This window comes from Panthera uncia, chromosome A2 (assembly GCF_023721935.1).
Source record: "Panthera uncia isolate 11264 chromosome A2, Puncia_PCG_1.0, whole genome shotgun sequence".
In the NCBI taxonomy this organism is placed as follows: domain Eukaryota; kingdom Metazoa; phylum Chordata; class Mammalia; order Carnivora; family Felidae; genus Panthera; species Panthera uncia.
In genome coordinates, this window is record NC_064816.1 from 73,133,078 (window position 1) to 73,161,017 (window position 27,940).

General features: G+C 42.1%; 1 protein-coding gene across 1 annotated transcript in view; it reads left to right on the plus strand.

The window, feature by feature from the left end:
* NRCAM (neuronal cell adhesion molecule) overlaps positions 1 to 27,940 on the plus strand; it is a 282,710-nt gene that overhangs the window by 194,460 nt on the left and 60,310 nt on the right. The window contains exons 4-10 of the mRNA XM_049641330.1: positions 9,091 to 9,291; positions 14,645 to 14,750; positions 16,873 to 17,069; positions 18,493 to 18,615; positions 23,813 to 23,983; positions 24,723 to 24,779; positions 26,819 to 26,930. Coding sequence (XP_049497287.1) covers positions 9,186 to 9,291; positions 14,645 to 14,750; positions 16,873 to 17,069; positions 18,493 to 18,615; positions 23,813 to 23,983; positions 24,723 to 24,779; positions 26,819 to 26,930 — 872 coding nt within the window. The 5' untranslated portion in view covers positions 9,091 to 9,185. The remainder of the gene's footprint in view (positions 1 to 9,090; positions 9,292 to 14,644; positions 14,751 to 16,872; positions 17,070 to 18,492; positions 18,616 to 23,812; positions 23,984 to 24,722; positions 24,780 to 26,818; positions 26,931 to 27,940) is intronic.

Sequence of the window (27,940 nt, forward strand, 5' to 3'; positions counted from 1 at the left end):
CTGGCCACAGGAGGTTCAGCAAGTGGTAGCCGGACTCAGAAACCACTGCTCAGCCTCTGCGGGAGCCCCACGCCTCCTCCTCTCTGAGAAGAGACTGGACACAGACTTGCCTCCCCGCCCACGTCATTCTGCCCTTTGTTGAGATGGTCACGTGCACCTGATACTCATGTGTCCATCTCTGCCTTGCCAGGCTTCATCAGATTTAATAACCAGTGGCCTCGCAGAATCTGATGCTTGGGTCTCTTTTTTTTCCAAGTTCTGGTCTTGGTTTTATTTTCCTGCGGGGGCATGTCAATGGCTATACTCTGGGTGGCTGCTTTATTTGGCTCTGCTTCATTAACACAGGCGCAGAGCTCACACTCCAAAGCCCAGGGCTGGAGGAGACCTGAGAGATGTTCAAAGCGTGAGCCCTTACAGAAGTTGCCCTGGAAATCTTTGAGATTCCTTTCATGTGCTTAAGAGAATTATTTTTTGCGGGTATTTTTCTGCCTAGTTTCTTGGTGAATAGCCATAATTTCAAAACCAAAAAAAAAAAAAAAAGATACTCATAATGTAACTTGGAAATTTCTTACACCTATGGTGTATCTTTTATTGCTTTGTCTTTGTCCTCCTATGTCACGTTCCCTTCTTACTTCCCGGCTCTCTTTCCAGAAAGGCACAAATGTTTGTCTTTAGGAAATAAATGCTCAGCTTACCCACAAAAATGGTTCCATGAAAATGGAACTGAAGAGACACAAAAAGGCAGTAATTCTAAGTGTAAGGTTGTTATCAACCAACTTTGATAGAAACCAGAGGCTTTTCTGTCCCAATTATTCCGGGAAGCAGGACACTTGGACCCAAAATACTTTGTTCTTGCTGGCATTCCTAAATCGGCTCTTGGAAATGCCATTTCTTTCACTGCATAGTGGAATAAATCCTTTCTACAGAGCCCTTTTCAATAGTAGGAGAAATAGAATGTGATCTTCTCATAGAAAAAGCGGTTCCTGAGAAGTCAGTATCTTTTAGCACACATAACACTCAGCAGAGTATTCTAAAGCTTTGATCGATGGGTTGATTAAATTTCAACATCGTGGAGAAAATTGTTTCTAACATCCATGCGTTTGTGTGCTTAGCTTTCATAGAGAATATGGACTCCTGAGGAGCTAATATTTCACTTCCTGGAAACTGAATTGTATTTTCAATGCTAAGGAGCAAGATGCTGTCTGGAGTAAATCTGACAAATTCTTTTGGAAGCAAAGGATCACTTATTGATTTATTTTTTTTATAAATGCAGATTTCCACATGGCCTGTTTAAAGAAAACGAAGTGCAGTAGGAGTTAAATATTTCATGAATTACTCCCCTGTTTTGCTGATAAATCCTTTGTAGTGCAAAATGCATATCGGCAAGTAACGGAGATCTGTTCTTTATGTGAAATCGCCTCCGGCTGGAATGAAGGATTTCCAGCTAGTTCGTTTATGATAATATACCTTTCCTAGCACTAATAACATGGGAAGGTGGGAGGGGTAGACTAACAACACCGAGCTCTCTCTCTCTCACCCTGTTCTCTAGCTCCGTGTTTGCCTTTTCTGCCTTAGAAATAAACTGATACAATATCTAAGACTCTAAATTAGGCATAAACCACATTTGTTTCCATGCAAGGAAATTTGTTTGACGTCAGTGGTAACCGTCTTAAGTTTTGCATGAGAAATGTAACTTAAGTCTGTGCCTCTTGGCTGTACCAATATGTGTACAAGGAAGCATATCCAGGAGAAAACAGAAGGATAGCTGATTTCAGAGGGAAAAACCTACATTGCCAGACTCTTCATTTAGAATTCCTGTGGTTCCGGCCATAATCTCATAAGGAGATCTGTGCCTTGGACACATCAGCCCTCTCAAATGTGTGTATTAAAGTCTTTCTGGTTACAAGAGACAGCCTGTCTCAGTGTATCTTGTTAATTGTTCCAGATAACTGTGGCTGTGTAACAACCCAAAGTTTTGTGGCTTGAAACAACAATTTGTTGTTTTTCATAATTCTGAGGGTTTGTTAACCCTTAGATGGTTAATATCTGGTTCTCTGTTCTCAGATGGTTCTGCTGCTGCATGTGGTTTACTAAGCTACTTGCTCGGTGGTTTTCAGCCGGGAATTCAGGTGGGCCCAGAAAGTCCACAGTGGTGTTTCGTCCCCCCCAGGGCCTCTTTCCGCTGGCCTCTCAACATTCCGTAGTGCGGCTCAGGCCTCCCAGAGAGAACTTACAAGAGCCTAAGCCCCAGTGTGCAAATGCTCACCACACCTCTGCTTGCATCATTCTTGCTAAAATCCCATTGGCCAAAGTATGTCATGTGACCAAACCCAGCGTCTTTGTGAGAGGTATGGGTATGGATGCTGTGAGGAGTGGGCCACCTATGTAGCAGTCTATCTGTCCTGCTAGATCGAAGGCTTGATTCAGTTTATAAGATGCAAGAAAGACAGGAAGAGGCTTCAACCAGAACCACTATTCTGGCAAACCTCATCGAAAATTGGGACATTGCCTGGGGTACCAGGAGTGTTAGAGGCCTGGTTGTCATGGTTCGAGAGGAGTAGGCACTTGTTACCACCTTTCAGGTGTTCTGTGATGCTGCAGTCACTCAGCAACAACCTGTCCCTGTTTCGACTGATCCTGTGGCTGCCCACTGGCCTCCTTCTGCTCTGGACACCTCATATCCTCTGCTTACTCAGGGCTTCTCATGCTGCCTTGCCTCTGTATGATCTTTGGCCTTTGTTCCCGCTCCAAACTATTGACTCACTCGACCTTTCTGCCTTGTATTTACCCTCCCCCTGAGAGACGAATTTGTTACCACTTTGTTGGTCACTGTTCAGCCCTTTAAAACAGCCCAGTCATCTCACACGCTCAACATGGCTGCTACCTTGGTCAGACACCCACCCCTGATTCTTCTAGCCTTGGTCAGGATGGTGGGGTCAACGCAGAAGGACAAAGGGAGTGTAGTGAGCATTTAGAGCATTACAGCCACCCGTTCATTCATAGTTAATTGTGATTGGATTTGGAGGTGGGAGGAGAAGGTCTTCCTTTGAGAGGCGCTGTTCCCTTTCTCTCTCACCGCACCCACCCTTCCTCTCCAGTCAGCTCTCCCACCCTTGCAGCTGATCCTGACGGCTGTCCACAGATAACTGGCTGTACAAGTGTGAACAGGTGCCATCCTTGGTCAGGGTCGCTGTTAGTCTCACCCACGTGGACTTTTCGTTAAGCATGCTTTATCCTTTGTCTTAGATCTCTCGATTATATCATTGCCTACTATTTCCTTTCGTGTAATTGGCTATGCTAAACAAAGGATGTGTGAGGAAAAAAAGCCAGCATCCAAATCATTTCATGGGTTGCAAAAGGTTAGATCTCATTAAAAGGCGTTGGTATTTCTGATGCTCTAACCTCAGTGACAAAAGGGCTTGTATAAATTTTTCTAAATTCAGGAGGTCTTTAAGATCTTATTTTACGTATGTTTATCCTTATCATGAAATAGCTCTAGAAGGATTTGCAAAACTTGGTTAGTAATAACCCTCTCAGGGAGAAACTAGGTTGCTTACTTTGAATTTATGATCTTTTGTACCTTATGAATGTTGTACCATGTGCATATATCGCCTACTTTTAAAATTAACTTTGTGAAGCGTGTCTTCTCCACATTGTCCTCACTAGCAGTTCCTTTAAAAGGCCCCAGCCAGCATGTGGTACAATTCCAGCTGACACTATTCATGTGGATTCCCACATGAAGAGGCCCCCGGAGTCATGCTATGGGCAGCGCCGTGAAGATCTTCTGTCTGATCTCTCTATATGTATATCTATATTCAGAAACCATTAGGGTTTTTTTTTTTCTTTTAACACCAGTGGCTAAACTTGGTAATTCTACTTGCTTCTTAGTTAAATGCAAAATCAGAAACTATGAGAGGGAGGGAAATGCCAGGGGCTTCTCAGGGTGTGGCGATGTGAGCCAGCTGGAAGTTCCAGACCTTCCCAGAACCGGAGCTCTGGGTCTGGCACTTAACATACCGGGTGTGTGTCCTTAAGCAGGTGACTTTACCATTCTGCGCCTCGGCTTCCTTATCAGTAAATCAGGAGGTGTAATAGAGTTTACCTTTTGGGGTTATTGGCAAGATGACATAAGTGAATGCGTGGAGCAAACTCCGTGTGATTCCTGGCACATGGAAGGTGCTCGATGAAACACAGCCATTGTGATCGGCTTTTTTTTTCTTCTCATCTATTAAGTGGGCACCATACTTGCTTTCCTATTTTCTGGGGTTTCTATGGATGTCAAATAAGAGAACCAGTTATAGTGCTCTGAGGAATGAAGATTTGAACTGTTATCGAGACGTGTTCTATCATCTATTATTTGGGTAAAAACACCTGTTAATTGGCCATCTTTCCTTGAATACTATTCTAGCTTCTAGGTACCAGATTCCTTGTTGAAACTCTACTATAGGACATCCCTTTGGGCTAGGAGGAAATTAGAAACATGTTCCTGGTGCTTCACAAAGTTGGCTTTGTTATTTGAAGAGACCGTTACAACTGCTGTGGGCACATAATCTCAGACTACTTTTTCTGAGGCGTTTTCATGGTAATGTAGTTGTGTGTAGATTTAAGTGTGACTTTGTTGATGTGTTCATTATGCAGAGTCATTGTCCATTTCCCATTGACCTTCCTTCCATAGTCTCAGACTCAAAAATCTGTGATTGAAAAGCACAAGCATGGGCTAGAATGGACATTAATGCGCTCATTCTTATGGTAAACATTTAACAAAATATAGAAAGTAACCATCCCTAAGTTGACTGCTGAAAAATGCCTTTCACAGTCAAGATGATGTCACACTCAGTTAGTGTGGCCAGTTAGTGAGGCCAGACACTGATGGGTCACCAAAGCAACAATTAGTGTGCCAAAGGGCATCCAGTCACATAAGCATATTTGTTTATTGGCTTAGAGAATAGATTGTGTTACGTTGCACAGTCAGCATTGAACCACCCATGTTGGGACGCCAAAAAAGCACAAACAGACCAGAATAAAATGGTGATTAATGCATGGCCTTCCAGTTCCGGTTAAAAGCTGATATATTTTCTTAATGAAAATAATTTCATCTTTCACTTGAGAGAAAAACAAAGATTTATTTTCTTTCAAATGACAAGACTTCTTAAGTGGGTAACAGAAGAGCTATGTTTCTTGGGATTAATATGAATTCTTTTAAAATACATGGTAAACAATGCAGGGGAGCATTTGTTGTACGATTTAATATGTATTTTAGGCAAAAAGAAATAAGGGAACCTTGACTTGTATTTCCTTTCCAATGATGAAAAGTTTACCAAAGAAGGGAGATTTTTCTTTCCCGTCTGTAGGCAACAGGCAAAGAGTTGCTTTGAATGGAGTTAAATGAGGAGAAATATTAAAAGGGCTTTTCTGTTTATCAATACTCCGGGGTCATTTTAACAGTATATGTGGTTTTAAATATCAGGGTGAATTATATTGCAAAGACCGACCTATCGTTTGTCTCATTCAAGCATGCTTTAAAATGTCTGCACAGGTATTTTTTTGTAAATTTCAAGCTGTGTTGTACTAACATACTCGTTAGCCTTGACTGAACATGATGCCTGCTACTTCCAAGTGCGGTTTCACTCGTTTTAATGTAATTGCATAAGCCGGGTAGTGTTGATTCACAGTTCTCGGGTAAGAGAGGATGACCGTCACCTTGCAAGGTAGGACCACAGGGCAGATGGGCTCCTAACAGGGCAGGGCGTTGACATCAATACTGAGAGCACAGAAGCAGCGGTTTTTCTTTGTGAGACATGCCGAGCACATCACTCCTACGGAGAGGAAGCTCAATTTTCTGTAGCTGTGTTTGATTCTCACTTTGAGTGAGTGCTGGGGACCTAATGCTGTCCTTAGGCATGGAGTCTTTCACCTCTGATGGCATATGTAGGAGGAGTGAGTGATTTTCCATGGGCAGGAGTCTGAGGATGGGGAGGGCAGTGGCTTTGTCCTCTCCAAACAGAAGCTACACTGGACACAGTTGTTGCAGTTAACTTACTGCTTCCGAAGAAACACTTCATCTAGCTTACAGCCCCCTCTCATTGTGAGGATTTACTCATGTCTCTTCAAGTAAGTCCTTTCTCAGTTTCTCTTACAATTTTAATTTTTTTCTTTATGCAACACTGTGATTTTACGGCAATATTTTATTCCCTACAGCGTCTGAAAAGGTAGTGTGGGTCGAAAGATACTTCCTTGTCTATGAAACTGCTTAGCGGTTTCCTCTCTTTGAAGAATGAAGAGTTAAGGCATGCAGGCAAAGTAAATAATAAATTAAGAATTTAGAAATTGTAGGTGGTTGCTTAAGACCGTGTGAGCATTATAATTTATTAGTGCATCTTTTAGAAAGTGTTTTCGTTCCCCGGCACCTCTTCCAGAGAGTAAGGCACTTAAGTGAAATAAACTGACATAGAAAGCAGGAAGGTATGTCATTGTTTCCTTGGATTCTGTAGTTTCCTCTCAATCTGTGTGGTTTGTAACATCAACTTGTTTTAGAGTCATTTGCACCATTTATTTGTATTTTCCCTAAAGTTTATGTTGAAATTCAGAGTTAGTGTTCCACAGAAAAATCACGAGAGACCTAAGTAAATCTGATGAAATGATACAGATATGCTTTGCACACAGAGAAAGACTGTCTGGTGTATATTTTGGTTGGAAATAGTTGGAGGAGCTTCTCAATCTGCCTCTCAATGTTTAATGGGCGTGATTGTTCATGTATTGTAAATGGAAAGACAAATTTCTTGGCTCTGAAATGAAACCACATAATATGGATATTTCCTTCAGGAAACAGATTTATATACATATAATGTCTCTGTGTAGTATAGTAAGTTCTTTTTTTGGTATTTGGTTACCAAAAGGTGTCCCAACTATAACTGTAATCGTGTTCAAATCAGAACTCAGTTGCTAGTAAAACACGTTATCCGGATTGTTTCATTTTTCTTTTATACATATAAACTGTATTCCATATACAGGCATGATAGGAGAACTAAGTTGACCATATAGACAAGGGTTTGGTTTTCATACCCAATAGTGTAAATATAAATATAGCCTTAGGTAGATGGCAGTCAGACTATCTGAATACAACCTCATCCTCAAAGATCTGAAATCTCTATTTCTTTCCCCTTTCTCAAAACCTTTCTTTTTTTTCCTACAAATACTCATTTACTCTGTACCATGTGCCAGGCACTGTGATGGGCTCTGGGGACATAATAGGGAACAGTAAAGGTGCAGTCCTCCCTCCCTTTAGGAGACTTTTAGTTTAGTGGGGAAGATGGATATTAGAAAAAGACACAATTACACAGACAATGAAAATCGCACAAGTCATTCAGTAATTAAGCTGTGGGAGCTATCGTCGTCTGCAATAACAGCATCCCTCTACGTTCTCGAGAGAGCCATTGGTCACTCCCCTCTGTCTTCATTAATGAGAAGTCACGATTGAATCTGTCATTCCAGGAAGGAGTTGGCTGTGGGACAGAGGTCTATATTGTGTGTGTGTTCATGTTCTTCTGTGTGGGGCGAACACGTTCATGTGTGAGGCACACTATGTTGGGTGATGGGAGAGGGATACAGAAGTGGGAGAGGCACCACCTTTGCCTGAAGGAGTAGGGGAGAGAGCATGCGTATCAAAAAAGTCTATTTATCTTTGCATCTATCTGTATAATATACATCACGATTAAATTATTAAAACAAGGAGTTTCAGGGGTGCCTGAGTGGCTCAGTCACTTAAGCGTCCGACTTCAGCTCAGGTCATGATCTCACAGTTCATGGGTTCGAGCCCTGCATCGGGCTCTGTGCTGACAGCTCAGAGCCTGGAGCCTGCTTTGTATTCTGTGTCTCCCTCTCTCTCTCTCTGCCCCTCCCCCGCTCATACAATCTCTGTCTCTGAAAAATAAATAAACAGTTTTTTTAAAAAGGAATTTCAGGGGCGCCTGGGTGGCGCAGTCGGTTAAGCGTCCGACTTCAGCCAGGTCACGATCTCGCGGTCCGTGAGTTCGAGCCCCGCGTCAGGCTCTGGGCTGATGGCTCGGAGCCTGGAGCCTGTTTCCGATTCTGTGTCTCCCTCTCTCTCTGCCCCTCCCCCGTTCATGCTCTGTCTCTCTCTGTCCCAAAAATAAATAAAAAAATAAAAAATAAAAAAAAAATAAAAAGGAATTTCAGGAATTCTTAGTGGGGGTGAAATGACTTCTAGTGTGGTTGATCAGCTAATGTTTCAATATTAGGTGATCTATACAGAAATAACTTGGACTTTGATAGGGAAATATGGTGGAGAGGGCATTCCAGGCAGAAGGAACAGAGTGAACAAAGGCAAGAAGGTGGGAAAATTCAGGGCATGTTGCAGGACGGATCCAAGAAAGGGAAGCAGAAGCCAACTATCAAACAAAAAAAAAAATAGCTCTACGCCAACAGGACAAGACAAGGTTGGCAGGATAAATTGAGACCAGATCGCTGAAGTTTTTCTATTTTCTGTTTAAGGATGTATTGAACTTTATTTGGTAGATCCCACTGTTGAGGGGGGTGACTGTGGTGAGAAAGGCCTGGAACTTGGAGCCTCGGGTGTGCCTGCCACCGTAGTCTCAGTGAGGGAAGGGGAAGGCCCTGATTGTTGGCTGTTCACCTGGTAAATGAGTGTTTGGGGTTTGAAGCAAATTTGCCACAGTGCCCTGGACTTTCCCAAAGATAATCTCTAGCATGGAGAAGCCATTAGGCCTTCCCTCTTCCCTCAGTTGCCAATCGATTTATACGCCCAGCTTTTTTTCCTATTAGGAATGACATGGTAGGCCTCCGATATAAAAGCAGATATTTTAAATGGGAAAACCGTAAGGATGGCCAAGTAGACAGATTTTACTTGACATCACTACAAATGCTTCTGACCTGATTTTAGCTGACGTATGAATAAATGATTATTCCAGCCTTGAGAGTTAAATATTTAAACGTTAGTTCCTTTTTGGAGTTCATGTATAATACAGAACTGATTTTCTGTGCTGCAGACTTCCTCTCGTTGCCTTCTTTTTTTTTTTAATACACCATAATTCTTATCCTACCCTTTTTCAGTTCCCTGCATGAACATTATTTAAACGTTGCACGCAAATCTTCTGCGAAAGAATTAAAGGAAATACAGTCTGTGGGTCTCAGCAGGAGTTCAGCTAATGCAGCTTAAAATAATGCCGAAAAAGAAGCGCTTACCTGCAGGCAGAGTGGCCCTGATTCTCTTCCTGTGCCAGATGATTAGTGCACTGGAAGTACCACTTGATCGTAAGTATTAACGTTTCAAAGCTGTTAGGCCTGGGAGTTAAAGCCTCCCCAGCATTTCCCATCACTGTGAGCCGTGTGAATGGAGAAGGTGTCTGTGTGATACTGAAAAGCTAATCAAAATTAATTTGGCTTTTACCTCCAAGCACCTGTTGTTTATAAAGAGTCTCACCATAGAAATGGCCATTGAACTGGTCAGACCATTGTCCCTCCCTATCATTATCTTTCTTCCTCCTCAGGTGCCTTTTGTATACCATGTGGGGGGGGGGATGGAAAAGGAGCGAATTGTGGGCTCCCCTGATCCAACAGGCGACTCTTGATCGAAGCAGTCCTTCAAGAAAACTCAATCACTTTAAAACGGCCATGGGGATGTCCCCACTTATCCCCTTCCCACTACTCCACCCTCTCCCGTCATGCACTCAGGGTGCTCTGGAAAGATTGGGGGATGTTTTCTCAGCCAACCCCATGCTCCTCAGTATCCCCAAACTACCCATAATTCATTTCTCTCTTTTTTTAAAATTTTTAATGTTTATTTTATTTTATTTTTTTTTGAGAGAGAGAGAGAGAGAGAGAGAGAGAGAGAATGAATGGGGGAGGGGCAGAGAGCAAGGGACACAGAATCCGAAGCAGGCTCCAGGCCCTGAGCTGTCAACACAGAGCCCAACGCAGAGCTCGAACCCTCGAACTGTGAGATCATGACCTGAGCCGAAGTCGGACACTCAACCGACTGAGCCACCCAGGTGCCCCAGTTCATTTCTCTTGATTCCAACAAGGCAAAAGTCCCTTTAAGTAGGAGTCTGGATGTAGGACGTGTGTCTTATCTGCAGCCTAGAGAAAGATCTTTGGCTTAAAAGATGTGATCAAAGACCAAAAGGTAAATTTTGAGAAAAAAACAAGTCATCTGCAAAAACACAATTTAAAATGGGACAGCGGGGACTACTGTCTTAGCCTCCAGCGCCCCCCCTTCCTGATAGTAGAGTACATGCTAAGCTCTTCCTTCTCTGGGTGGCCTGGCAGTGAACAATAAAGATAATGCTGGATTCCAACCGGTCCCTTCTCTTGCAATGGAAGCAGAATTTCAAATTTGGACAATTACTGTACTTCAGATTCATCCTTTACTGTTGATCTCCGTGACCTCTTTAAACCCATTTGCTTCCTGAATAGGACATCTGCTTGGCAAGCTTTCCAAGGTGCAAGGAAGATAGCACTTTCTTGGGGGCCGTTCCATTGTCGGGAATTTCATTTTTTTGCCAAAGGATGTTGCAAGTGCCAGTGGGAAGACATTAAGAAGGGATGTGGTCTGCCCCGCTCCCTGGAGACCTCCTTTGCCACGCATCTATGGTCTAAAGGACGATAAAATGCAACATCTCGTTATTTATTTATTAAAGTATTATAAAGTATTATAAAGTATTCATTCATTGCCCTTCATTTCAGTTAAAAACAAAAACAAAAACGTATGATTGGCTAAGGCCATTGGAGTTGGATTGCCTAAGTAAGCATTTGCCCTACCAGGAGAGAGACAAAAGCCCTTGAGAGAAATGGGCTTTTGTTCTCTCTTGTGTTAAATATATTCTCCCTTAATCTGACTGCCTAATCTAACCATCAGAGGGGAACAGTCACCTACGGCTAACTCAATTACCGCTGCTAATGGAGAAGAGGCATCACCCTGATGAAAAGAAAGTCACGGACAATGCCGCTCCTGTATTAACCTTTACAAGTAGAAGTGACAGACGGCACTGCAGAATCATTTGAATTGCATGCTAATGTAATTTCTTCCCTGCCCCTGTCCCCTACACCCCTTCTGCATGAGCTGCTCCTTGATGTGGGTCCTAGCAGCCCTTGGGTGAGGAGGGATTCTGAAGCAGAAATATGCTACCGGCTGAAAAGTTCCATTCCCGACCTGGAGACGAACCACAGAAATAGAAACAACTGAAAATCAGTGCTGCGTTTGGCACGGATGGAGCACTGTCACTGTAGTGCTGTCCCATTGTTAGGCATTATGACCACGTGCATAGTGGTGTCTGGGATAATAGGATCAGACGCGATGCAGTATGTGACAACTCAGATTAATTGCAGATTCCAGCTATTTTTCAAATTGAACATAATTACTTGTCCGGCACAACATGTATGGAATGGAATTAGCCATCCCCATTCCTAGAAGAATCCTTTTTTTTTTTTTTTTTTTTTTTGCCTACAGCATTCCTTTTGTTCTTCCACATGTTTATGCGGGATCGCTGCCACAGGAGGAAACAAAACCATTATTGGGAGTGTCTTCCTTTTACGACTCCACAACTGCCATTTTCACTGTACTGATTTTTTAGGTCAAACCAAATAGACGAGATACCCCTTTGGTCTCCAGGGTTCTAACGTTCTTATTACTAACATCTGGTTTTCTTTAATCCTGTTTGCCCACTCACCTGCTGATATTGATGGGGAAAAAGCAAAACTTCTTGAAGACTGTAAGTGTCTTTCTGTAATTACTAGGCAGTGTGAAAACTTGACCATGTCTTTGTTTTTGAATTAATGCTGTGAATTGAATGCACAACTTTATGATTTGTGACTAACGTCGTTTTAAGCATGTGCATTTACTATGGCTAAACATTGCATTTAAATACCAAGAAGCAAGTTTAATATGTTCCCTGCATGAATTCTGAGGACTCAGGTATTTACTCTTTCTTTTGCCAATATTCTGCTCTACTAACTTCCAAGCTTTATTCACATCTGATGTAACTCAATGAGAAAATTCACAAAATTTAAAGGGAATTACTGTCTGGTTCTAAATGCCACTAAATGCTTGCTGGGCTTAAGGCTTGTCTTTTGATATCTTTCAGAAGGTGAGCACATATGCATAGGCTTCACCCAAGTCAGCAGCCATATGTACGCCTTGCCATACTTCTTCGGCCTGAGGACTGTATGGACTAGCGTTCCATCCAAATTCCAGTGAATTTGAACATTGTTTTCAAGTGTGCAAATGACAAATAAGCAGTCCCCGCTCACATCGTCTCCGAGTGGCTTGCTCTAAGCAAAACTTCTGCTGTCTTGGGCAGTGAGTGGGGCAGCATCTAGTATCTACCTAAAAAATAGTTAAAAAAAAAAAAAAAGTTTTCAGGCATTTAAATCCTTTGAGATTGGATTAACCAGGAAAACCATGTAAAATCACCTTTCCCCCTATCGCTTCGAAGCATTTGTTCGTTGCCAGGGGACCTATGCGCTGTTCAGAGGTGTGGGTACGCAGTACACTCCTGGCAGGTCAGAAATGGCATTGAATGGGCTCTCCTGCAGACGTGTGAACACAAGCTCTGGGTCTGAAACCACCAGACAGACCTCTGTCACTTGCAGAAAAATACGAGGAATTGGACTGAGTCACCCCAACAGTCCCCCCCCATCGGCCACCTGGGTGTCCACCATTCAGGTGTGAAATTCCAGGCTTCTGTCCGTCATCCCAAACTCTATACTCCCGGAGCCTAAAAGATTACTCAAAGATGAAGCTGGTCCAAATAAAAATGATTGTGATTATAATTTACATATAGCTAACGCTGAACCACTACAGTATTGACATGCCCTAAGAATTTTACACACGTTCTTTAAGTTCATCCTCCTGGTGACCCTTGGAGGTAGACACCATAGATACCCCTTTTAAGCCCCATTTTCCCTCTAAGGAACTAAGGGCTTGCAGCAGTTAAGAAACTGGCTTGAAGTCTCACAGCTGGTAAGAAGCAAACAGACTGGTTCTTAACCCCCAGACCAAAGTGCTAACCAGCACCGGGAACTGATAGGACAGCAGGAGTGAGTGTTCCTTGTAAGGTGGCAGAGGTGAGGACGAGCAGCCGGCTGAGTGGGAGCAGGAGACAGGGGCGGCTCTTGCTAAATGGAGGAGGAAATGATAGTGCTGAGTATCCAGCATTTAGTAGGTGCGCAGTAAGAGAGGGCAGTCATGAGCTCTGCTTTTCATCTGTCCTTTGGGTGTTATTCGGATATTTAGTCAGAGCCAGCATTGTCGTGTCTGTGTGGACAGCAGCAAGACCAGAGACAAAACAAGCGAACAGAGACACGTTTGCAGATGCATAGGACATTAGGCGCAGAAGTGGTAAAGTTAGCCCTGGCAACAATTAACCACGGTAAAGAAAGACAAGAGCAGAGGGCAATTACTAAGCTTCAGGAAGTGATCGGTTGGCAGGTGGAAGAGGTTTCACAAAGCACAGAGCATGGGCACGGAGGAAAGGGAAGAGCTGGAATATGAACAGCTGAAATGATCTAGGTGGCAGTGGGAGTGGGGCGGACTGTCCTGTAAGGTGTTTAGCAGCATCTCTGGCCTCTGCCCAACACCACTCTCCCCGCCCAGTGGTGACAACCACAATGGCCTCCAGAATGGCCCTGTGTCCCCTGAGGGGACCCTAGGTTGAAAACCACTGGTCTGTGTAAATGGCTTTCCCTGGCATCGTACAAGGCAGTGGCTCCTACAGGGAGAGTTTGGTTCTCTTCTCTGCCATGTGCCTTCCTAGTCAAGCCATTTTGTTGCCCTGAGCAACAAACGAGGTTGAAATAGATTATTTCCCCACTTCCTTCCTGTTCTTACATTCTGTGATTCTGATTTCACACGAAGGACGTGGTGATCTTACGAGTAACTTGAGCACTGGACATGCAGATACCAGCTTCCTTCGGATTTAATTGTTCTGGGTCAGAACTCAGAATGTTCCTCATACGATTTGAAAATGAATGATCGGATAACCCTTTAAAGAGCAAAACAGAAATGCTGTCTCCTGTAACAGCACATCCCAATTCCGCTGATCTTCTAAAGGAGACTGTTTTATCTTTGCTGCTGGTAGTCACCTACCACCTGCCTCTAATAAGACATGCCGACTCTCTGATTTAACCATTTTTAAATGGTAACTTCTCAAATTGATTTGTTCCCAATGTATATTAATTTACATTGGCACACTAATGAACTATAAGTCAGTTACTCTCTCCTAAGAAATGCCCGTTTACCTCCTAACTTAAATTTTACTAAGAAGCATTATTTGAGCCAAAAAAATCAGAAGAATTTCTCATTGTTACATCAGAAAAGAAACTGTCTTAATATCAAGCTTGTCTTGGTGATTGTTTTTCCAAACTCTTAGTTGGGGAAAATGGGCTCTGTGAGTCCATATAAAGTCACCAAAAGGAAGTTGTGCCTTGACTTCAGAGTTTTAGGAGACGTTTCGCTGAAAATCTAATGAGGTTTGTGCTGCCACTGTAGAAATTGCTAAAAGCATTTGGAGCATATTTAGTGTGGGGTGGGTGACTTGGATATAGACAGAATGATTTTTACGATGATCTTAAATGATTTATTTACATTATTCTTCTTTCTACAATTAAGTGGTACAGCCTCCAACCATTACTCAACAGTCTCCAAAAGATTACATTATTGACCCTCGAGAGAATATTGTGATCCAGTGTGAGGCCAAAGGGAAGCCTCCTCCAAGGTGGGTGTGATTTCTGCTCTGTTCCACAACTGGAAATAAATATCGCTATTAATATTGAAGTTAATTTCAGGTCCTGCCTATCTCTGAAGTATCATGTGTAGGCTCATGGTTTTGTCTTTCTGATGAATAAAAGTCAGAGTGTTCTTCTTGGAAACCCACATAAATTGCATTTCTGTACTCACACCCTTCACAAAATGCTCAAAAAATGGTAGCAAGATGTGGAGGAAAGCCTTCTTCTAATGGCTCTCCTGCCCTTGTAACATGGACGCACCCATTTTTCTCTGGGCCTCGTTTCTTCATCTGTAAAATAAGGAAGTTGAATTTAGTGACTTCAAAGATCTGTGCTTGCTCTGGAGAGGTCTATAAAATAGCCCTAAGTGGGTTTTCAGACTTGGCAGGGCTCAGCACTCCGGATTCTCCATATGGATCTTGGCATGAGCATTGCACAGCATTTTAGAGGTGGGAGAGACGTGAGAGGTTATCTGGTCCAACTGATAGATTTTATAGACGGGAAACTGATGCCTGGTAATGCTTGGCAACGTAGCCAAGGTCCCTCAGCTGATTAGCAAATACTGTCACTTCCGCAGTAACATATGGGAGTTTAGGAGAGTTGGGTTACTATTATTAAAATGTAATGTGGATTTTTAAGTAAGAAGGAAGTGAAAGTTTCTAGATTTTTCATTTCCTTAAATTTTTTTTGATGCTTATGTTTTTTTGAGAGACAGAGCATGAGTGGGGGCGGGACAAAGAGAGAGGGAGACAGAATCCGAAGCAGGCTTCAGGCTCTGAGCTGTCAGCACAGAGCCCAATGTGGGGCTTGAACTCACTAACCGTGAGATCATGACCTGAACCGAAGTCAGATGCTTAACCGACTGAGCCACCCAGGTGCCCCCTAGATCTTTCAATTCTGAGTCTATTGCCAGGCTTACCCAATTGTCACAGATTGGCATCTGAGAAAAAGATTACCTGGTAAATACTTAAGTATGTCAAAAACATCCATCAGAGGTTTGCTTCAAAGCAGTCCGTTCTGCCATATTATTGGAAACCTCTGGTACTGAGCCCAAATGTGATGTCATTTCATGGAGTTCCCCTTCCATTTCACACTGACGTAATACTTCCTGCGACTCCCTGTAAGGCAGGATTTCTCCCCCTCAGCACTACTATTTGGGGCCAGATAGTTTTTTGTTGTGGGGACAGGGCTGTTGGATCTTTATCAGCATTCCTGGCCCCTGCCTCCTCCGTGCCCCCCCATCCCTTGCCACCGCCTGCCCCCAGATGTTGGGTCAACCACTGACGCAAGGATAAGCAATGGGAAGAGAAATCTAAGTGGTCCAGGAAAACATAGTGAAGTTTCGAGATTCATGCCTTGGTATGAGCATGGCCACTTTGACGTATGACTAGTTATAAAGTACTTAATTACATGGGCGCGGTGACTTCTATAAGGCAGTCTTTTGTATAAAAAAAACTGAAAAAGAAGAATTTCAGTTGGCAATTTGGAATACTTCCTAAGAAATTTACAAAACCATCTCTAGAACTGAAAATTCTCAAAATGTATTTTTTAGCGAGTTACCACTTTTGATAACCAACCTTGAAAACACAACTGAACTCCTCCTACTTCGCCCCCCGCCCCCAACTTACACTTTGCATTTCGGTAACTTGAAACTGCTCTGATCACTTTCAAACGCACACATGTATTAGTACTTGGGAAAGCCTTTCTTGTCACGTTGCAGCCCAGGGCAAAATTTTATAGACAGGTTATCAACTCTGTGAACAATGGAGTTTACAATAAAAATGCTAATAAAACTCTAAGAGAGCGTGCCCTGGAGACCTACTTTCTGTATTTTCTTTGAAAAATGACAGGCAATTTGTGTGATGATTTCCTTGAGACAGATTTCAGCTAGTTCCAGTGAAGACATGTACCTTAAAATGTATGGCCAGCACTTTTTTCTAAGTCACGATTCAGTGAAACATTTTAGGTATGGAGACTGTCGCTCTTTTCCTGAACATTACCATCTAATTACTATTTCTGGAAACCTACAGAACTGCTAGGAATTTGTTGAAGAGTAAGTAATCCTGTTTTTTCTTGACTGTTAACAAGCTTAATCCTTTATGTGTTGGGTAGCTTCTCCTGGACCCGAAATGGGACTCATTTTGACATAGATAAGGACCCTCTGGTCACCATGAAGCCCGGCTCAGGAACCCTCACAATCAACATCATGAATGAAGGGAAAGCAGAGACCTACGAAGGGGTTTATCAATGTACAGCCAGGAACGAACGCGGAGCAGCAATTTCTAATAATATTGTTGTCCGTCCATCCAGTAAGTGGGACTTGGCCATCCAACAGGACCGTATTTAAAAGGTGGCTCTGAGACAGCATCTGTCACTTCATCCAGATGCTGGCACAAGAAAGCAGTGCCATCGATTCTAATACTCTCACCTTGTTTTGCATGAAAATTATAGCTCCTTTTCACTGTACCCTAAGTTCCTCAGCCCAGTGCTTTGCCAACCCAGGATGTCTTTTCGGCAAGTCCAGAATAAAAAAAAGCACCAGTAGTAAGAAAAGCGTTTCTTTCCTGATAATTGTAAGTTTTAAAAATATGAACTTTCTTCAAGGTTCTTATGATTGTTTGCTGTCACAATAAATTGATCAAATTATTGATTATCAATTTCCTGAATTGATCAAATTACTAATTTCTCACGTATCTTGTGTATGGACCAACTTCTGACAGCCAGATGGAAATAAATTCGTTATGAAATGGATAATGGGTAATTAACATTTTCGTTTCAAAGATTCACTGGAAATAGAGTGGCCTCAAGCCTCGATATTATTATGGCTCTTTTTACAGTAGTTACTACCGTGGTGTGTCAACAACGTGTACTTAAACAGCACATATTTAAAGAACAGTAACCACTTGCAATTCTGGTCATTTTAAAAACTGTTTTTATTCCCTGTGTTCATTATTGGAAAAAATTACAAATAACAAAAAAAGAACTTGAAATCCTTCCACTCAATCTAGTAACCACTGCTCTTTCCATGTTTTCTAGGCAGATATGTATGTATGTGTTCCAAATGAGCTCATTCTGAAGTACTATTTTATAACCTATTCTGACTTACCTGCAGATAATATATATTCTCATATCAATCTTATTATAAATAAAGATACTTAATATATAATATTGTATGATACTCACAGGTGTATATATACAATTATTTAACAAATCTTTTGACATTTGGTGTTCTCTAGTCTTTTTTTTTTTTTTCTTTTGAGAGAGTGAAAGAGAGTGGATGCACTGGGGACGGGCAGAGGGTAAGAGAGAATCTCTTGCACGCTCCGTGCTGAGCGTGGGCTCGATTCCATGACCCTGGGATCATGACCTGAGCCCAAATCAAGAGTCAGATGCTCAATCAACTGAGCCCCCCGGATACCCCTAGAGTTTTCCATTCTTTTGTGAAGAACACGCTTATAGCGAAATTATTATGTATCTTCGTAATGATTTATTGAATAATACAGATTTTTAAACATGGAGTTGCTGAGTCTGCATTTATACTATTAATGGCAGTGAGTGAAAATCATCACATTTTGACTTTTAACATTGTATTTAAAAATTATTCCCTTGTTATCTTAATGCCTATAAATTCTGAGTTACCATTTCCCCAAAAGTTTATTTTGTCTTTCTTTCCAGTGCTCTTTTTATTTTTCAATGCAGAGATAACTTAGAAGTTATTATTTTATATCCTAGGGTCACCGTTGTGGACCAAAGAAAAACTTGAACCAATAACACTTCGAAATGGCCAGTCTCTGGTCCTTCCCTGCAGACCCCCACTTGGATTACCACCACCTATAATATTCTGGATGGATAATTGTAAGTTTAAAATGTTTTTAAGTTTATTTATTTATTTTGAGAGAGTGCGTGGGAGGGGCAGAAGAAGAGGGAGAGAATCCCAACCAGGCTCTACACTGTCAGTGTGGAGCCTGATGTGGGGCTCAAACTCATGAACCGTGAGATCATGACCTGAGCCAAAATCAAGAGTCAGACTCTCAACCAACTGAGCCACTCAGGCAACCCAGATAATTGTAAATTTTAAATATATGAACTTTCTTCAAGGTTCTTATGATTATTTGCTGTCACAATAAGTTGTTAGCTCTCGTGATTCATAAAACGTTTATAAAATGTTTCAGAGATGCTCAGAATAAATACTCATTGAAAGAAACAACATGTCATGTGCAACATGATTTTCTTGAGCACCTACTGTGAACTGGACATTGCTCTAAATAAACCAAATTCCCAGATTCCAAAGCAGACTCCAGGCTCTGTGAGCTGTCAGCACAGAGCCTGACCAGGGCTCGAACCCACGAACCGCAAGATCACTACCTGAGCCAAAGTCGGAGGCTTAACCAACTGAGTCACCCAGATGCCCCTTCAAGTTTTTGTTTTTTTTTTATCACCAACAACAACTAATATTTATTGGGTATTTACTAAGTGCCAGTCCCTTTGCTGAGATCTTTATGTAAGTTATCTCACCAGTTTTTTACAACAACCCCATGAAGCATGTCTGCTATATTCTTTTATCTTTTATTTAAAAAAATTTTTTTATTGGCATGTAATCAACATACCATGTCCTGTTAGTTGCAGGTGCACATTATAGTGATTTCATATTTTTATACATTATAAAATGATCCCCACGATAAGCCTAGTTACCATCCGTCACTGTACAGAGTTATTACAATATTACTGACTTATTCCCTGGGCTGTACATTACCTCCCATGACTTACTTATTACTGGAAGTTTGTACTTCTTAATGCCCTTCATCTATTTTGCCCACCTTACAACCCCTCCTCCTTCTGGAAACCAACAGTTTGTTTCCTGTATCTGTTTTGTTTTTTAGATTCCACATATAAGCAGAATCATACGGTATTTGTCTTTCACTGTCTGATTAATTTCGCTTAGCATAATACTTTCTGGGTCCATCCATATTGCCGCAAACGGCAAGATCTCATCGTTTTTAATGTTGAGTGGTATTCCATTGTGTGTGTGTGTGTGTGTGTGTGTGTGTAGATATATATATATATATATATATCTCACATATATGTATATATATGCCACACGTATGTGTGTGTGTGTGTGTGTGTGTATATATATATCTATACATATATATACCACTTCTTCTCTAATCCATTCATCTGTCGATGGACACTTGGGCTGCTTCCATATGTTGGCTGTTGTAAATAATGCTGCAGTAACATGGGGGAGTATATATCTCTGATTTTCATTTTCTTTGGATAAGTACACAGAAGTGGAATTACTAGATTGTAGAGTAGCTCTGTGTTTAAGTTTTTGAGGAAATTACATACTATTTTCCGTATTGGCTGTGCCAGTTTACATTCCCGCTAGCAGTGCATGAAGGGTCCCTTTTCTCCACCTCCTCTCCAACACTCGTTTTTGTTTTTTTGATAATAGCCATTCTGACAGGTGTGAGGTAATTAAACCTGTGGTTTTCATTTACATTTCTCTGATGAGCATCTTCTCATCTTCTCATCTTTTCACTTTTATTTTATTTTATTTTATTTTATTAAGGTGTATTTATTTGTTTTTGAGAGAGAGAGAGAGAGAGAGAGAGAGAGAGAGAGAGAGAGAGAGAACAAGCCAGGAAGGAGCAGAGAGAGGGAGAGAGAGAATCCCCAGCAGGCTCTGTGCTCTCAGCGCAGGACAGGGTGTGGGGCTCGATCTCACAAACTGTGAGATCATGACCTGAGCAGAAACCAAGAGCTTGATGACTGAGCCACCCAGGTGCCCCTCATATTTCTCCTTTTAGATGAGGAAACCGGGGCACAGAGAATGGAGTCATCCATTAGGCACTTGAATATATGTCTGCTCCACCCCTAACCTTGAGGGAGTTTGTTTTTTTTTTTTTTTTTGCTGCCTCTCCTGCCCTCCCAAACCTCCTGTGCTAATAGTTTCTTAAAGGGACACGTGGTTCTGCTTGGTGATAGGGAAGCCAGGGTTTAGGATGTGAGGGGCCTGTAAGAGAGCCAGGTGTAGAGACCAGGAGCCCCCCAGGGAAACCTGGGGGAGAAACCAGCTAAGCAGATAGATGAGAAGGAGAAGTCACTGAGGTAAGAAGATAGAGCAGGGTCCTCAGGATAAAGGGAAGCCAAGTGTCGAGAAGTCAGAACAATCAACCATTTCAAAAGGTCAGATAACTTCTGATCCGACTGAAAAACAACTATTGAATTTGGCAACATGGAGATCACCGTTGACCTCGACAAGAGTCCTGTACGTGGAATGGTGGGAAAGAATGCAAAATATCTGTAGGGAATATAGTCTATTTTCAGCAACATGATTTCCTCTGAATTCACAGACGGTACACATTACTGAAGAGAAAATTTAGCTCTGATATTTAATTGCCATATTCAACTCTTCTATGAAATTACTCCAAGAAAACCTCACAATGCAATGAAAAATAAACATACAAGTGCATAAATGAGCAAACATATTTTCCTGTTACTGCATAACAGCTTTTTTTTAATGTTTATTTTTGAGAGAGAGAGAGAGAGACACAGAGCATGAGCAGGGGAGGAGGGGAGAGAGGGAGGACACAGAATCTGAAGCAGGCTCCAGGCTCTGAGCTGGCAGCACACAGCCCGACACAGGGTTCGAACTCACAAACTGTGACATCATGATCTGAGCCAAAGTCAGACGCTTAACCGACTGAGCCACCCAGGCATCCCCATAACAGCTTTTTAACAGGTTTAGAAAGAAGCGACAACAAATCAAATATAAATGAGCGGTGTATGACATCAAAAATAACAGTATCCAAATGTCAACTGTCCAAACAAGGCCCAGTACTTGGTTCTTCTTCAGAAATGATGACCTTTTCACTTAATAAGTAGACAAATACATGCAAAGTTTCACAATCACGAGAATATGTCTTTTTTCCCATATTGCACTGCTGGCTGTGTAATTTACATACATTTTAGGCTGTTGGCAAAGCCTTCACCTTTCAAATGAAATTGCATCTGGAATACGAGGGAAAAAATCAGATTTGTGTAGCATTCTTCTTGCAAGATGACGTTGTCAAGTTATTCCTATCTGCATGCATTTTTTTTCTAAGTATAAGGCAAAGGCACTCTATGGGCAAGTGCTAGCACCCTCTCAAAGTCCTGCTCCCGTTAATTTGATCTGCCAACACCTATCCGTAATAAAATACAGCAGGAGGATTAGAAAAGAATAAATGTGTGCTTGTCTTTAACTCTTTGTATTCATTCAATAAATGTACCATATCTTCCTGAGTTATTTTTAAAACAATCACTTCCGTGGGGACTCGTGGCTTATAATCATGGGTTTCCAACCACCCGCCAGACCCCCATCTTGACCAAGAACTTGACGGACATGGCTAACCAGTGTTCTTTCAAACTCTGGCTCTGCATTTCCCTGCCCAAAGGAGCTTCAGGCCTTCAATCAGAATTCTGCATTTTGTGTAATGTTAGGTGGGACACCTTATGCAGGGGGAGCCACTGCTTGGCTCAGACTGGAGAATTCTCCAGAAGATAGAACACCCGGCCCGGAGCTGCGAGGATGGACAGGTTTCCTAGTGCTCTCATTTCAGAGGCACAGAACTCTCAGGGCTCTGGGGACTGGGGCAGAAGCTTCAAGCCCAGTGTAAATTCATGCATAGATCAGAGGCCCCACTTCTCCAAACCTTTCACCTACTTAGGAAATCTTCCGTGGGGCACCCGAGTGGCTCAGTCAGTTAAGTGTCCGACTCTTGATTTCAGCTCAGGTCATGATCTCACAGCTTGTGAGTTCGAGCCCCACACAGGGCTTTGCACTGACAGCTGGGGGCCTGTTTGGGATTCTTTGTCTCTCTCCTTCTCTCTATCTATTCTTCCCCCACTCGTGCTCTCTCTCTCTCCCTCTCTCAAAAAATAAACTTAAAAAAAAAAAAAAAAAGACGAGACAAGAAAAGAAAATCTTCCTTCAGTGTCTGAGGCTGGACAGTTCCTTAACTGGCCCTGAGGGGAAATAAACTGTTAAGCATGAACCTGGAAAGTCAGAGGGCTGACTTTAATTTTATTTAATCACAGAGCCCCTAGTAAGGGCCCAGTGCGGTCTCAGTACCAGGACAGCAAACTCAGCAGACCGTCTCTGCCCTCCTGCAACCTAAATCCTAGGGCACAAAGACACGCCATAAACTGCACGCAGGGCAAGTAAAATATGTCGCAGGGTAGAAGGTGATGTAACTCCACAAAGAAAAAGTAGCTCAGGTGGGGGTGGGGCGGCCTCTGAGGGGCTCGTCTGCAGTCTGCTGTTAATTGCCCATGTGCTACCTAATTCTTCAGTGAGGCCACGGGCTCTGACAAGGAGAGAGCCTGGGACGCAGGGTGCCTCTCGTGGGACCTAGCTCACGGTTAGGTGCTCTCACAGTATTTGGTGTCTGACCCGGCAGGTAGAGGCTGCCCAAGTTAACATTCTAACAAGGCTTTTTTTTTTTTTTAATGAGAGAGACAGAGTGCGAGTGGGGAGGGGGCAGAGAGAGAGGGAGACACAGAATCCGAGGCAGGTTCCAGGCTCCTGGCTATCAGCACGGAGCCCCGATGTAGGGCTCCAACCCACGAGCATGAGATCATGACCTGAACCGAATTCAGGCACTTAACCCGCTGAGCCACCCACCTTACAAGCTTTTTTAACGCGTTTTCTAAGATATGTGTGTATATGTGTTTAACATTTAGGGACTGATACAAATATTAGGAGGAGTCCCGCAAACTCTTTTGTAAAGCAGTTTTTGGGTTTACATTTGCTTAATGCACATGACTGTGCAATTCTAATCTCCCTGCTGCCCCCGCTGCAGAGAAATTAGGGACTGGCAGGCACAGCTGGAGTTTTAATGTGTCATGCTGTTGTTGTTTTTACCGTTACTTGGTTTTACTTGAAGAGCTTCATAGGGGAAAACGTTCCACTGAGGTTCACCAAACTATTAGTAGATACCTCTGTCTTGGTCGTTGGGAAAGTGGCCACTCTGTGATGGAATGATCTGGATTTCTCTCTGCCTTTCCCCAGCCTTTCAAAGACTTCCACAAAGCGAGAGGGTTTCTCAGGGTCTGAATGGAGACCTTTATTTCTCCAACGTTCTCCTGGAGGATACCCGTGAAGACTATATCTGTTATGCCAGATTTAATCATACTCAAACCATACAGCAGAAGCAGCCTATTTCGGTCAAGGTGATTTCAGGTAAGAGCTCAGCCTCCTGCATCTCTCTTGCAATGATGTTTACAAGTATGCATAAAATACACTATTAAATACTACTGACGTTGAAGTAAACAGCGTCATTGATAAGGAAACTACCCGTGAAGAGTTAGTTACAGAAGTGTTGATATATAAAGAGCACGCATAACCGAAATACTGTATTTTACATTCGTTGTTGTTTCCACGGTAACTTTCTGAATCTACTTGGTATCCTGAGCGTTTGTGTGTGCATTATGCCCCACGATGCCTTTATTTTTAAAAATTTTTTTAAGTTTTTATTTATTTTGAGAGAGAGAGAGAGAGAGAGAGAGAGTGTATACCAGAGGGGGAGGGGCGGAGGAAGGGAGAGAGGGAATCCCAAGCAGCCTAAGTGCTGTCAGCGCAGAGCCCGACACGGGGCTCGAACTCACAAACCCATGAGAGCATGACTCGAGCCGAGATCAAGTGTCGGATGTTTAACCGACTGAGCCACCCAGGCGCCCCATCCACGCTGCCTTTGATTGGCAGTCCTGAGGCTTCAGTTGTGTGTTCCTAGGTTACTGGTTGGGGGGATGGCTGAGTGAATTAATCAGTTAGTCATGTACAATGTAAAAGTCTGTATTTACTTGGTAGGGATGGCACTTGGTCAGAGAGGCTGTCTGTGTTTGCTTTTGTTGCCCGATACTTTTATGTAGTGCCTTCTCCCCTACTTCTTGCATTCTTCATAATATTCTGTTTATTTCAGTGGATGAATTGAATGACACTATAGCTGCTAATTTGAGTGACACTGAGTTTTATAGTGGTGAGTTACGGTGACTGTAACTGATATTTCTCTCCTTCATTGTAGAATTTAGTCCACTAACTTCACCTCCATAGCTGTTTAACCTTATATCTTCGTGAAATTCCTAGTTATGTGTTTAATACCGCTGGAACAAATGTATGTTTTCTGGGAAATTTAGTTATAAGCTTATGTCATGTCACTAAAACATTTTCCACGGTGTATGTATAATAATGAAAGTTATTATCTCTGTTTTTATGTAAAGCACCATTTCACATGATTTGGGGAAAAAAACCATTCATGTATGTTCAGAATTATATTTTTCATTTTGTGTCTTGTTCACAAACTTTTCTCATTAATCAAATAAAGGTGCATTAACCTGCTAGAATACTAACTCATCAAAGTCTTAAAGTAATCGTTAGCAACTAACATTAAGCAGATTTTGATAGTAAATCATCACACTTTCCATGTGTTTTCACATGACATTATCAACGTCATCTGATCAACAATAGTATTTCTCTTAGTTTGGTTTAAAACCAAGTCACTGTCTCCAGTGGAAATCATCTTTTTAAGAATAGAGCATTTACAATTAAGGTTCTTTTAAAAAGAAAAGAATTTCATTTCCTTAAGGGAAATGTGACTCTCAAATATAGTCTATCCATGAAAATGGTGGTTTCTGGATATGGGTCCTTTTAATTATCTCTAAGGCAGAATTTCTGTTGTATTAACTTTTTACCCTTGAGATATAAAGTAAAAAATATTAAGGTACTATCAATGACCAGAGTAGGCATATCACAACTCCTGCCTTACTATTTCATTTTATCTTATTTTATTTTATTTTATTTTAATATATTTATGGTAAAGATGGGCCTCAAAACCATCCCCAAAGTGATTTCAGAGACATAAGGTTTCCTCCACAATTTCTAAAGTCCTAGGAAAATTCTAAGTCCTCTCAAATAATACCTTCCTTGGTATTCAGGTTTTTTTTCTTCTGAGAAATGAAAATAATTCACATATAACGTTTTTTAAGTTTATTTATTTATTATTTGGAGAGAGAAAGTGCAAACCAGGAAGGGGTAGAGAAAGGGAAGGAGAGAGAGAATCCCAAGCAGTCTCCACCCTGTCAGCACAGAGCCCACCGTGGGTCTTGAACTCACAAACCACAAGATCATGACCTGAGCCAAAATCAAGAGTCGAACGCCTAACCAGCTGAGCCACCCAGGCACCCCTCGTATATATTACCTTTCACTCAGATTTTGGGAGCATCAAATAGATAATGCACTTAAATAGTGTTGAAGACTGTAAATGGTTATAGAACCTTAAGATGGTGTAATTCCTACCTTAAGGGTTTCTGAGAGGCCATCAGAAGATAAGGCCACATTTAGGCAAAGTTTCTGTAAAAAGGAAGATGGCCTGACTTGAGCCCTCTTTATTTTTTCATTGATGAAACCAATTGCAATTTATTTGACATTCATTATTCTTAATTTATGGCGCACAATTTGCCAGACCTCTTTCAGTAGGTTTCTTGTTTTGTTTTGTTTTGTTTTCCATAAACCTTTGCAGTTTGTGGGTCTTGACATTTAGACCTCCACCATAGATCTTATCTCCAGGATTAGTCGATGGAATTGACTATGATGTTGTCCCTGACCAAAATCATAGTCACAGTTTTCAGAAAAAATCTAACACCTTCCAGAATATAGTTAATTTTTCCTTTGACCTGAGCACTAATTTTAAGGGGTGGAGAATTTGATAACGTGACTTTCCCCTGTATGTCTACATTTTGAAAATTTGCCAACCCACCAAAAATTCATGAAAACCTAGCCTAAATTAACAGAACACACAAGAGTAAAATAGTCCTTACTATCCGTGCTTACGTAACCACATTACTTGTGTTCCTCACTGAGTGAGCGATGGCTGTTCGTAAGGCAGAGTGTGGATGTGTAGTTTAACAAATTCCACAGTGTTAAGTGGTTTTGAAAAGGGATTAGAGTCTTAGGCAGTGAACTGTGGTTCTAGAAATACATATTCATAACTTTTAATCCATATGATTTTATTGTTTGCAGCTAAACCAAATAGAGAGAGGCCACCAACCTTTTTAACTCCAGAAGGCAACACCAGTAACAAGGAGGAATTAAGGGGAAATGTCCTTTCGCTAGAATGCATCGCAGAGGGGCTGTGAGTTGACGCTTTCTGTCGTGATGTACATTTCTTGCAAAAACGTAGTAGGTTGGTAGAGAGGCATTAATATCACAGCAAGAGGCATTGTCTTATACGAATCCCATCAAGCATCAAAAAAAATGATAGGTATTTTCAAAATAGGCCATATGAACCTCATATTAGTGAAATAGTCTGTTAATATAATAGTGTTCCCCTTGAAATAAGTATGTGTGATCACCTTACGATTATAACTAGGATATATCGCTTTGCTACTGTTGTGTAACAAACAGCCTCAAACCTTAAAAAGAATAGCTATTTATCATTAGTCCTTTGTCCACAGGTCTTGGGGACATTGTGTAATGGGTGAGATGAGGACATTTTAGGTTGAGCTTGTTCATGCACCTGCTAGGCAGCTCAGCTGTGGGTTCTTAGTTCTGAGGGTCTTCTGGCTGCTAGCAGGACAGCTCTTGGCCATGCGTTTCTCCTGTCCCTCTAGCGGTCTAGCCCTGGCACGTTGTCCTAACAACAGAAGCACACATGGCCTCTTAGGGCCCAGCCTCAGAACTGGCACACTGTCCCTTCCACTCCTTCAAGTCACAGGCCTAGCTTCCTTATGAATGTCTCTCCTCCTCCTCCTCCTCTTCTCCTCTGAATGTCTCCTCCTCCTCAGAGCTGACGCCACCCTCAGAACCCATGTGCCCTTGACAGGAATTCCAGGGAGGTCTTCGCTCAGAGATGAGAACAACAGTTCTGGTAGATACACACAAGAGGCAAGTTTCTACCTGGTTCCCTCGTAGGCCTGGCACAGAGCAGGTCCTGTTGATACGGGCACATGTGCTGGGAACATTGAACGGAATCTCAGAAACATCCTTGTGATGACATGTTCCGATCTGTGCTGTCCTTGATGCTGGTCACCCAGCATTCTCAAGTTCCTTCCCAGAATGGGTCTCCAGGAAATGGCTTCACTGCTCACTGTGGGAGACACAGGGAGGCCTCTGCTGGTCATGTCAGGAAATCGCAACACACAC